General features: G+C 37.0%; 1 protein-coding gene across 15 annotated transcripts; it reads left to right on the forward strand.

Annotated features, from left to right (window-relative positions):
• The first annotated feature begins 4538 nt into the window (after positions 1 to 4538).
• On the forward strand, positions 4539 to 11765 carry LOC122080616 (G2/mitotic-specific cyclin S13-6-like). 15 transcript variants are annotated; one of them, XR_006140852.1, is made up of 8 exons: positions 4539 to 4756; positions 5471 to 5619; positions 5742 to 5802; positions 5902 to 6113; positions 6839 to 7003; positions 8120 to 9537; positions 10430 to 10543; positions 10619 to 11765. XR_006140852.1 is itself a non-coding variant. In XM_042647409.1 (3 exons), exons 1-3 carry the CDS (start codon positions 4720 to 4722, stop codon positions 5799 to 5801), a joined length of 246 nt encoding a protein of 81 aa, XP_042503343.1. In that variant the 5' UTR covers positions 4539 to 4719; the 3' UTR covers position 5802. The 15 variants fall into 15 exon arrangements, 2 of the variants coding, with proteins under 2 accessions (XP_042503343.1, XP_042503345.1); XR_006140853.1 differs by having other exon boundaries at positions 11337 to 11765; XR_006140851.1 differs by having other exon boundaries at positions 8120 to 8240; positions 9431 to 9537; positions 10430 to 11765.

The following is an 11765-nucleotide window of genomic DNA, read 5'->3' on the forward strand; positions in this document are numbered from 1 at the left end:
ACGATTTATGTCCCCTCCTCTAACATTGATGGTGTGAATATGTTGTTACTTTTATACATCAAAAGACCGTATTACCCTTTTAGTAGAATTAGTCTTAATATTAAAAGACCATTATACCTTTTTATACTCATTATACCATTTTATCAAATCAAACCCTAAAAACATAACCGTGAAGGTGGAGAACAAATCTCTGCAAATCGCCCCTCTGCGAGCTCCATACAACTTCGGCGAGAATCAGGTTCACACCGATTCACGCTAACGAATGTTTTAGGGGGTGTTTGGTTCAGTAAATCTTTGGGATGACATTCTTTAGAATGATAATTCTTAATTTTTAGAGTTGTTTGGTTCCACTAGGATGACCCTCATAAGTGAGCACCCTACTTTCCATGAATGACCATATTACAAAGGATGTGTTCCAAATCTGAGTTTACCTCAACACTTAAACTCAGATTTGAGCAATCATTTTACCATCTAGTATGAAAGGAGAAAGCGGAAAGAAGTTTTTTACGGAAGCCAATATCTCAATCCACAAGAAATATGTACTAGCCTCAAGGCAACCAAACGATTTTTCAGAAAGAAACATAATTCAAAAGAATGTCTATCAAAAGATTGACATTCATATCCGATACATATATCATTTGATTTATCGAACCAAACACCCCCCTAAGTGTTCTCTAAAACTTTGGATAAGGTGGGCAAGTATGAAATGCTTTTCCTGCCTGAGTTGTCGTTCCAAGTCCTCGCTGCTCAACGCCCCTCTCTCTCTCTCTCTCTCTCTCTCTTTTCTATTGCTTTCCTTTCCTAACTCAGTCTCAGACAGGAAGACTTGAGAACCAAATTAAGCTTTCTAGAAGTTCTGGATTTGCGAAGAAACAATGAAAACAGAACAAAAACGATCTCTGTTCATCGATTCTCATAGATTTGATGGAAGGAGGGCAGACCGGTGGTGATTGTACTCAATTAATGAGGACATATTTTAAGTTTTCCATTGCCGCAAGAATTTCTAAGCCTCTGGCAGCATGACCTTTAGAACCAAATAAACGAATAAGTGCAAGAAACGTTTTGTGTAGAGGACGAATTCCTGCACTCCACTCCCTTCGAAGTGCCTGCATCTGTAATTGAGTACAATCTCCAGTATAATAATTGAGAACAATTTTTTCATTTTCGAAGTGTAAAATTACCATTTAATTGAACAAAAGGATGCAGATAACTACCGCCCCTTCGGCATCGCCTGTAAGTGTACGGGAGACAAGCAAGCCATGGAACGAACGAGGACCAGGATCGAGTGCAGGAATTGTCGTGAAGGATCAGAAGCATATTCTTAAGAACATATGTCGCAGGAAGCCTATTCATAGCCACAGTCATCCTCAAGGTTCTCGGGGGGATGTAAAAAGAGCGGCTATTGAAGAAGAGATTGAGAACCTTTCTCAGGAGAAGACTGCTCTTCAGGGCACTCTCTGGAGATTCAACCAACAGCAATCTGGGAAGAAGTTCAGTGATTTCCCTCATTTCTTCTTCTAAATCATTGGGATTTTTCTTCATTTTAAGTGTGAAGGGTCTTTTTGTCTCTTCACTTTATCATGAGGGTATTTTTGGTATAAAAATGGTGACCTCACCAACTAACAGTTTCAGACTCACGAACACTAACGGATTGGACTCAAATGTAAGAATTTTTCAAACAATAGGGGAAGATCGTTCAAACCCTTGGATCTACATTTTCTCTTTATTAATTGGTTTGATTTTAGTTTTAAAACATAAATATTTTAACATTTTGATTGATTGTTCGATTTAAAAAGTTCATAAAGGTTGAATGATTAGATGTAATTACTACACTTTAGAATTTACTTTTCATTACAAATAAATAAATAAATAAATAAATATATATATATATATATATATATATCAACAATCCACAAGTGAGATCCATGGGTGGGCACACACTGTTTTCTACTTTAGAAGAGTGAAGCCCCGAAAGCCTTTGGCACTTCGGTAGGGCGGGCAGCCCTTAAAAAAAAAAAATCAAAAAATCGACTTCCCTTATTTCTACGTTTCATTCTCTATTTTCTCCGTTTCAAACAAAATGAGAATGTAGTAGTTCTACCATTAGATATCTAATATTCTTTGTGCGCACAATTTAGATCTCCACCACCTTCAAGTGATCAATGACTGTTACCCTCTAGTGGTGGTTTTGAACAATATAAATTAAGCATCTCTTGATTGGGCTTCTGCTACTCATCTCTGACATTCTTAGAGAGGATTCCCTATGATGCCTGCAATGTGGGAATCATATATGAGCCAGTAAAGAAAAGAAAATAATTAAAAAATACCATATGAGACCAAAAATAGTAAAGGGGCATTGTTGAAAAAAATTGCCCTTTAATTTAAATGTGAGGCTTATTGGAAGTTTTGTGATCTTATGGGTGATGTATGTACTTTGAAAGCAGTTCAATTATGCATTAGTAGCCAGCTCCCCCCTTCTGAGATTTCTGCTTGACTGCCCGTAGAATGGCCTTTGTGTCTGGCAATTAGCTATTGACAAAATAACTCTATGACATTACGTCGATACTTCCACATACGGATAACATAGAGACGACATTGAGAGAGAGTGGTGGATTTGTCATACGCCAATGAAAAAATGGAGGAGAGTAGAGAGATCAAAGAGAAGAAAAAGAGGAAGAGGTGCCTAGACAGACAAGCAACCATGGTTTTCTGTGAAGAGAAGAAGCCTCATTAGTATTCGTTTTGTTTGTATTCAATGGTGTTAAAGACGAAGGATGGAGTGGAATCGGATTTGGTAGAAAAGGTGGGGGTAGTTTCAATATTAGAAAAAAATTTAGCGGACTTAACAGTCATTTCAAACGGTGAGGGATGATAGATAGAATCTTTGAGTTTAGGGGGAGGGCAGTTATATTTTTAAAAAAGTGTAGGAGGAACTTGATATTTCGCCGTAGTTAAGGGGAGGGGAGTGATATTTCTTCTTATTAATATTACTTGCATCCTTATCTAAATTAAGTCGCTAATGATAATTCTTGACTAGCAGTTTCAAGGACGTCTATGATATGAAGTTGAAGCACGATAGGGCTCATAAGCTATTGAAAAAAATATGGATGATATTTTCATTATGTGATGATCTTGAAGAAGTGGTGGAAAATCTGATTATAGCAATGTTTAATGCAACTGAATTTGGAATTATATTCTGTCACTAACAAAACCTAAAAGAAAAAACTCTGAAAGAGGAAAGATAACATTCTAAAGATTGGTAATCCCGCTTTATATCAATCATGTGATCTATATGGATAAAATCATTTGACACAAAGCTAAGCGTGTTATAAAACTCAATCAACTCGGTTGGGTATTTGAATCCTATCCTTCATGTTGACATGGATGCGTATGACAAATGATGGGAAAATTTTTAAATTTTCCAATTTTCCTATACAAGGTAATGGTGTTTCTGATTGACCGGGTTTTTGGATCAATACCCTCAACCCTGTGACTTGTGGGGATGGGGATCCTCTACAGCGTGGCAGAGGTGGCAGCACACATTTGATGGCTTGGAGCACCTTGAGACACTCGCCCGTGTGTCGAGGTTCGTGCTTGGGTGCTCTAGGCTGTCGGATGTGCGTTGTCACCACCATCGGACCACAAAGGAGATGGATCCATGACTCGAGGGATTCAAATCCTCTCCAATCAGGGGGTCTGGAGAGGGAAAAGTGAGGATTTTGTCTCTCTCTCCAATTTTTCCCTCTCCTGATTTTTCTCTCTCTCTCTCTATGTGGAGGGGGAGTGGGGAGGATCCAAATCCTCACTAGCGTATATTCTAGTTGGGGTAAGAAAAAAACGGTTGGGGGGTGTGGAGGAGGAGGCATGAGAGATTTTTTCTTTTTTTTTGACTGAGGTTTTTTATGTGAGAATGAACTCTACGCCATAGACACATAGAATACATAATGACCACCATATCTATGGAGGCATGCTATGTCTAGGCATAAGGGTAGCTCTCGAATGGAAAAAACACTTGTCCTTTTTTCTTGGTTAGAAAGAGAATCCCTTGATCTCTTAGGTAATTGCAATCTATCCACCAATATCTATTGAGTCTTGAGTACCTGCAATCTAACAATAAATGTAACTGTCAACTACGTTAGCACTAATCTTTCACACCCTTTATGTTTATGGTGAACTTCTACACCCTATCTTTGCACACCAAGATTATGACAAATAGTGATATTGCCAACAAATGATGCCACTTGGCAAAAATAACCAACATGTAGTTTAGGGGGGAGGATTTTCTGGGCAGAGGCGTAGGGAAGTGTACCAAAGAAGGGGAACGGAGTGGCTTTGTGAATTGAGGTCAAAGAGGTCATTTCATGTGCGATAGAGTTCACCGTTGGAGATTTTGAAAGTGGGGCTTCAGAAGGAAACCGACGTGAGAATTTTATAAGATGGATTCATCCAAGGGTTGAGATTTTAACTCAAGAAGACCGTTGGGGGAGACAATTTGAAGCCTTCTTAAAAAGGAGAGAAACAAATCAGACGACGAACAGAGGGAGAAAGAAGGAGAGAGAGAGAGAGAGAGAGAGAGAGAGAGAGATAGAGAACGAAGAGGGGGAGGAAGACGGCATAGTCTAGATGCTTCATTCTTTGTGTGGGTAGCAAATTCTAAACCCACCATCCCCGTTCTTGGAATCATTGATCGTGTTCTGGGATTTTGGAGACAGATCAGAAATGGCGTCAAAACCAGTTGTAACGCAGCTAGCTAGAGGTATTGTGGTGCTGTGTGTTAGGAGTTTCATGGGCAGTCTATTAAGCTTTTTCGAATTTTCTTGTTGCTTGAATTGAGATTCTGTTACATCTTTTGATTCGCGGCTTTCAGGATTTCCAGTTTCAAATGATGGCCTAAAAATGTTGCTTTCATTGTCGGCTTGTATCCGATGTATTTCTTGATTAATGCCTGAGGAAAATATTCGTTGACGATAGGATCTGTAGATTTTGATTTTCTTTCATTAGCTGATTCACGATTTTATTGGGGTTTTTTGAATTCCCTATAAATAATTGTATATGTTGGATCTCTTGGTTTTGCTTTTCCGAATTTCCTTTTTGCTTGAATTTAGATTCTGTTACATCTTTTGATTCGCAGCTTTCAGGATTTCGAGTTTCAAATGATGGCCTGAAAATTTTTCTTTCGTTATATGCTTGTATCTGATGTATTTCTTGATTAATGCCTGAGGAAAAGATTCGTTCACGATAGGATCTGTAGATTTTGATTTTCTTCATTAGCTGATTTCACGATTTTATTGGGGTTTTTTGAATTCCCTATGAATAATTGTACATGCTGGATCTCTTGGTTTTACTTTTGGGTTTGATCTAACTTTTCAGATACTATCTTCTGTAAACATTCTCTGTTTTCTTTATCTTATTTTCCATAAACAGATTCTCTCTATTTTCTCTGATCTTAACGAGTCATGGATATATGTAGGTGCAGAAATTGCAGGTGGAGGAGGGAAACAGAAGATCCCTTTGGGAAAAGGAGACAACCGGAAAGCACTTGGAGATATTGGGAATTTGGTTCCTGTGCAAGTCATCGATTGGGAAGCCGAAGCAAGAGTTCTCCCATCCCCTAACGAGGTACCCATCTCTTCCACACCCTTCTTCTCTCTCTCTCTCTCTCTCTCTCTCTCTCTCTCTCTCTCTCTCTCTCTAGTTGTCTTCTGCAGATGGTTTATTTGCTCTTTTTTTCCTTTTTTTAGGAGTTTTTGTGCACAATTACTTTAGAATGCACAAGCTGCTGCTGTAGCAGAGAATATTAAGGTAAATCTCTAGAGAACTTAACTGTGAAATTTTCTAAATCTGATTTTAGGGAATTACACAAAAACAAATAAATTCTATATATTGAATCCTTCTTACCAGAAAAAACCAGCACCAAAAATTTTTATTGGACCTGTGGAGAAGAAAGGAGTTGTGCCAGCAAAACCAGCTCAGAAGAAGGTCAATAAAAAGCCAAAGACAGATATATCAAGGGAGGTAAGCCCGGAGCAGAAAGGAATAAATGCAATCCAGAAAACATCAAGGCGTAAAAAGATCAGCAGACCCTCGCATCATTCCTAACAGCTCGAAGCAAGGTAGTTTTTTTAGGATATCTTATGCTTTACATTCCCCTTTCCATAAATTGTTTTTAGACATACCCTTTTGAGTGATTTCTCTCTCTCTCTCTCTCTCTCTCTCTCTCTCTCTCTCCCTCCCTCCCTCCCTCCCTAGTCATATTTTTATTGGTCCCTCTTCAGGATCAATAAATCAAGTGATCCCATTGTCAACATTGACACAGAAGATGTAGACAATCATCTAGCCATGGTTGACTATGTGGAAGACCTATATAAGTTTTACTGAGGAGGTACTTCTTCCTCCAATTTCCCACTATTAGCTGTTTGTGACTGTATTTGATAATATGTGGATCTTTTTAATCCCCTTGCAGAATTCAAGTCACATCCACGATTACATGGGCAAGCAACCTAATATTAATGAGAGAATGAGAGCCATTATTATGGACTGAATGATAGAAGTTCACTACAAATTTGAACTTAGGCTTGAAACTCTTTATCTCACTATCAATATAGTTGATAGATTTCTTTCCATGAAAGTAGTCCCAAGGAGGGAACTGCAGTTAGTTGGAATAGGTGCCATGCTATAGCCAGCAAAGATGAGGAATTATGGGCTCCAGAGATACATATTTATTTATGGGATTTAGTTTGTTATTGTGTTTTGATTTACATTGCTTTGCACAGTACTTCTCTGTTTGGAACTTGTGAAAATTATTTTCATTTCTAAATAATGCTTCGGGGTTTCGCAGGTACCCAACTTTGTCTCCATTTCAGACATGGCATAATACACTGGAGAACAGATTTTTGCCATGGAGTAGGCAATCTCAGAAAAGCTTGAATGGAGCTTAACAGTGCCTACACCATATGTCTTTCTTGTTCGTTTTATTAAGGCTTCTATGGCTGATCAAAAAGAGGTAATAATAGATCAAACCCTCCTATTAAGCCTGCTATATCTTTCAATTACTAAGTTATTAATTATTTCCCCCTTTCTTCTTTTTCTATTCAAAATATACCTCATTAGCAGAACAAAAATGTTGACTATCATTTCGGCTGTGTTACTATAGAATCATACATTGCGAGGGGTGATTTTAGATTTCATGATTACTTTTCAATAATTTTCTAATAATATTTTTTTTTAATGGAGAATCTATATTCTTACTTTACTCCCCTTCAACTCATTTGTATGTGTGGAAAAAGCCGCTTGGCTCCTGTTAGCATGGGAGAGCTCTGAAATTCTGGCTTGTGTGTATTTTTATGTTGACATAATCTTTAGATAAAATGGGCCTTGTGGAGATATTTCTTTATCCTGTAAAACTAAATAGGATGTCCATAATACAAACCTATAGTTTTATGTTAAAAACACAAACTTGATTTGCCACTTCTACACAAACTCTCCCACATATTATACTAATTATGGAACTTGGCCTCAAATGTGAATGGGCGGGCTTGCGCTTGTTCAGTCAAAATCTCCCTAAGTTCTGGCAATCTATGCTACTATTTCTCTATGGCATCCAATTAGCATTGCTATTGATAACTTCCAACTGGAAACTCCATCTTCAAATGGCATACAAAATAATATTCATGAGATCCACAATATTCTTTCAGCGCATCCAGACCTCGAAAAGAAAACAATCTCTGTTGCATGTAGCTCCTTCAGATGCAGTAGAATATTATCCAATAGAAAAGAAGTCACTGACTCATAGAATTGAAATATATGAGCACGGATGTTCTGTTGAATGTTTCCAGAGAAAACCCATAAGCCAATGCACCAAGCATTTTCAGCTCCACAACAGCCACCCCTTGGTAAGGTTGATTATGATTGGCTTGGTCTGAATTTTTGTGATTAGATTTGTTTCATTGCTAAAATCCTCATATTATTAGAAAATGGTTTAAAAACGAATTCATTTGAAAATTATGTTTTGTTGAATGTTTCCAGAAAAATCCATCAGCCATGCATCAAGAATTTTTTAAGTTTTCTAATTCAGTTTCAAAGTCCATGACATCTGAACTGGATGAAGGGCCTTCTTCAGGTTTGAAGCAAGTTCAGGAGACTGGTGATAAAGTGAATCAAGAACCTGCTCATTTCTTCAGCTACTGAGGCTGAAGCAACTAATGGTCTAAATGGTAGCTGTATGAAAGCTGTAGAACTTGGTATGTGATATTTCTGCTCTTTTAAATTATTTGATGGGTAATGACGAAAAAAATCCATAAAATCCAAGAATTTCAACTAATTTTCTTAACAAAGGGTTATATCGTAACTGAGCACAACCCATCTTCCCAAACTTCTCTGTTTCCTACTATGAACCAACCCAGCCCCTCTTTTTTTCCGGGGAGATAATGGTCCTTCTCTCTCTCTCTCTTGTTCCTTCCAGCTCCCTCTTTTCTTCTCCCTCAGGATCAAATGGGTTTGACCAGAAAAATTGAGACCTTGGTTTCCAGAAAATAAATTGGATTTACAGTTCTCTTGGACGTTTGACCAGAAAAATTGAGACCTTGGTTTCCAGAAAATAAATTGGATTTACAGTTCTCTTGGACGAGAAGAAGTGAGTTGTGCAGGAAAGAACGCTGTAAGGTTTATGTTCTTGGTAAGAAATGGTTTTTTTTTTCTCAATAATTAACTTGCAGTCTTCATCAATGTGATAGAGAGAATCAGCTATTCAAACAACTTTTCATACATGCTTCATAGCGGATTTGGGCTTTACAAATAAAAAGGAACAGGGCTTACGGCTGCTACCGCCCCTTCTTCCACCATAGATTTGCTACAATATCTACCCTCTGAAACACAAAACCTAAACCTCTAGCTTGGGCCAACGAAATCCCACATAGAGCTTTGAGAAACTTAGAAATGGTACAGAAAACAAAACAGAATCCAAGGGAGAGAGACAAAGAGGTTCTGGTTTCATGGAAAGTACAATTGAGATAGTGACCATGCAGGATGAGTGGAACAGAGAAAGTAATTGACTTTTCAAAATGATTTCCGCCGCCAATAGAGATGAAAGAAGAGATGGATCTCCGGTTGACAATGCTAACTTAACCATATGATTAATTAAAGGCAAGAAGAAGAAGAAGAAGATGGGTCGATTTTCCCACTTCTGACTGCAAAATGGGAACCTTCAAATAAAAACAGAGAAGAAAGAGATCCAACTCCATTTCTACCTAAGCTGTTCGATGTGTCAAATGCTCAATAAAGCTCTACTTGTATGCTAATGTGCTATTTCCTACTGATCCCTTGATTGTTCTTTTGGCAGACAGGTGTTTCTGTGCAGCTGATGTATTTGTTTTACGTTTGAAGCTAACCCCCATTTTTTTTTTATTGACTCTGAAATATTTTTTTCCTTAAGGGATGAAGGGATATTGGGCACTACTTTAATTACAACTACAGAGGAGGAATACCACTTCGGGAACGGTCAAATATGGCCAAAAAGAGGGCATAAATAGATGCTGTGAGGTTAGTCAAGGACATCTTGTGGCAATTATCTCAAGATTTCAATCTGATGGTCAAACGGTAAGATTGTGTAGTTGTGTAACTCTAATCCGTTTGGATCTCAAGAGTTCAATCTGATGGTCAAACGTACCATATATCTTTTGACATTTAAGGGGTAAGGTTGTGTAATTTTAATCCCTTTGGATCTCGCACATGCGAGAATCTCATGTATTGATATGTATTTTTTTTTTTTTTCATTGCCAAAATCCTCATATTAGAAAATGGTAAATAGGGCGTGGTACATTTCATTTGTGATCTTATGAAACCCACTTTTAAATGAATGGTTTTAATCTATTTTTGGTTAAAATGGGATATTATATTCATAGCATTAGATAATAATTGGTTAAAATATTCCATTTGTGATCTTATGAGGTCCAATTTAAAAAACAAATGGTTTTAATTTATTTTTAATTTAAATAGTTTATTATTTGCATAGCATTAGATATGCAACACAGTTTAAATTATTCAAATTTCATTTATTAACTTTAACTCCCCAATATTATTGTTTATGTTTGTCTCTTAGAGTTGGTTGACATAAGCCTTATACTGGCCACAATCCAACAAACTTGCCTGAAATGAAATTTAAATTGTCTTGAAAAACTTGTTCCAAGTTTATGGTTTTAATCTATTTTTGGTAAAAATGGTCAACACAATTTAAATTATTCAAATTTCATTTAAACAATATTAACTTTTAACTCCCCAATATTTTACAGAGTATATGGGCCTAACATGAGGTTTATATAGGCCACAATCTAACAACCTTGACCAATATTGATTTAGTTATCCGATTTGAAATATATAGAGTTATAGTATTGTGAAATAATAATTTCTTTTTCTGATGCATTTATTTCACCAGTCCAACCACAAGTCCTACTCTTCACCTCTAGTTGGTCGATCTATTAGACCACATTTTCCAACATGCAAGCTCGAAGATCCTTCACGACAACTCACTAGCCTTTTTTTTTATCAGGTACATCTCATCTTATTCAATCTTCAATTGACTCATTTCTCACATTCTTATTGTGCTTTAATATATGTTTTCAAGAGAAACCTTGGACTTATTATACCATAACTTTTGTGGTATGCAACTATGGCCAATGAAATGCATGTCCTTGAGTCCAATAACACTTGGACCATTCAACAAGCTCGGTAAGTGTTCTACTGGTTGCAGGTATCTAAAAGGCATGTTTACTCACCAAGGATTGTTGGGTCTTACTCTGATACTGTTTGTTGAGTCTCGATATCCCTTATTGAGAAAAACGATGACTCTCAGTTTTCACACATGCCACTAAAGGAAATTTGACTATCCTATTCAATAGTATTCACCATTGTTCATCACTATTCATGTGAATAGTAATTGCGAATAGTACATTTGTGAATGGTAACTGTGCATGTACCACTACAGCACAAAGTTACAAAAAATAAAAAAAATACATCATTAGTTTTTACATGAAAAACCTTTCTGCTACCAGAGGGAAAAATCACAGGACCTCGTCCAGGTAAAACTTCCACTATCCTTGAGTCTGATAACACTTGGACCATTCAACCATAACCGCTCGGTAAGTGTTGCATATTTACTCACCAAGGGTTGTTGAGTCTTATTCTGATATCACTTGTTGAGTCTCAATACCCATTGTTGAGAAAAACGATGACTCAATTTCTACACCTATGTATACGTCACTAAAGAAAATTTGACAATTCTATTCAATACTATTAATGTGAACAATAATTGTGAATAGTACACATGTGTTCTACTATTGCAGGTTTACTCACCAAGGATTGTTGGGTCTTTCTCTGATACCACTTGTTGAGTCTCAATACCCATTGTTGAGAAAAATGATGATTCAATTTCTCCACCTGTGTACCTAAAGAAAATTTGACAATTCTATTTAATACTATTCAGGTGAACAATAATTGTGAATAGTACACATGTGTTATACTACTGCAGGTTTACTCACCAAGGATTGTTGGGTCTTACTCCGATACCACTTATTGAATCTTGCCATCCCTTTATGAGAAAAATGATGACTATGTTTCTCCATCTGTGTGTATACTATGCAATACTATTCACGTGAACAGTAATTGTGAATAGTACACCTACGAATAGTAACTATGCATGTATCACTTACTTCGATACCTCTTATTTAGTCTTGATACCCCTTGTTGAGAAAAACGATGACTCCGTTTTCCCA

This window comes from Macadamia integrifolia, chromosome 6 (genome assembly GCF_013358625.1).
Source record: "Macadamia integrifolia cultivar HAES 741 chromosome 6, SCU_Mint_v3, whole genome shotgun sequence".
NCBI lineage: Eukaryota > Viridiplantae > Streptophyta > Magnoliopsida > Proteales > Proteaceae > Macadamia > Macadamia integrifolia.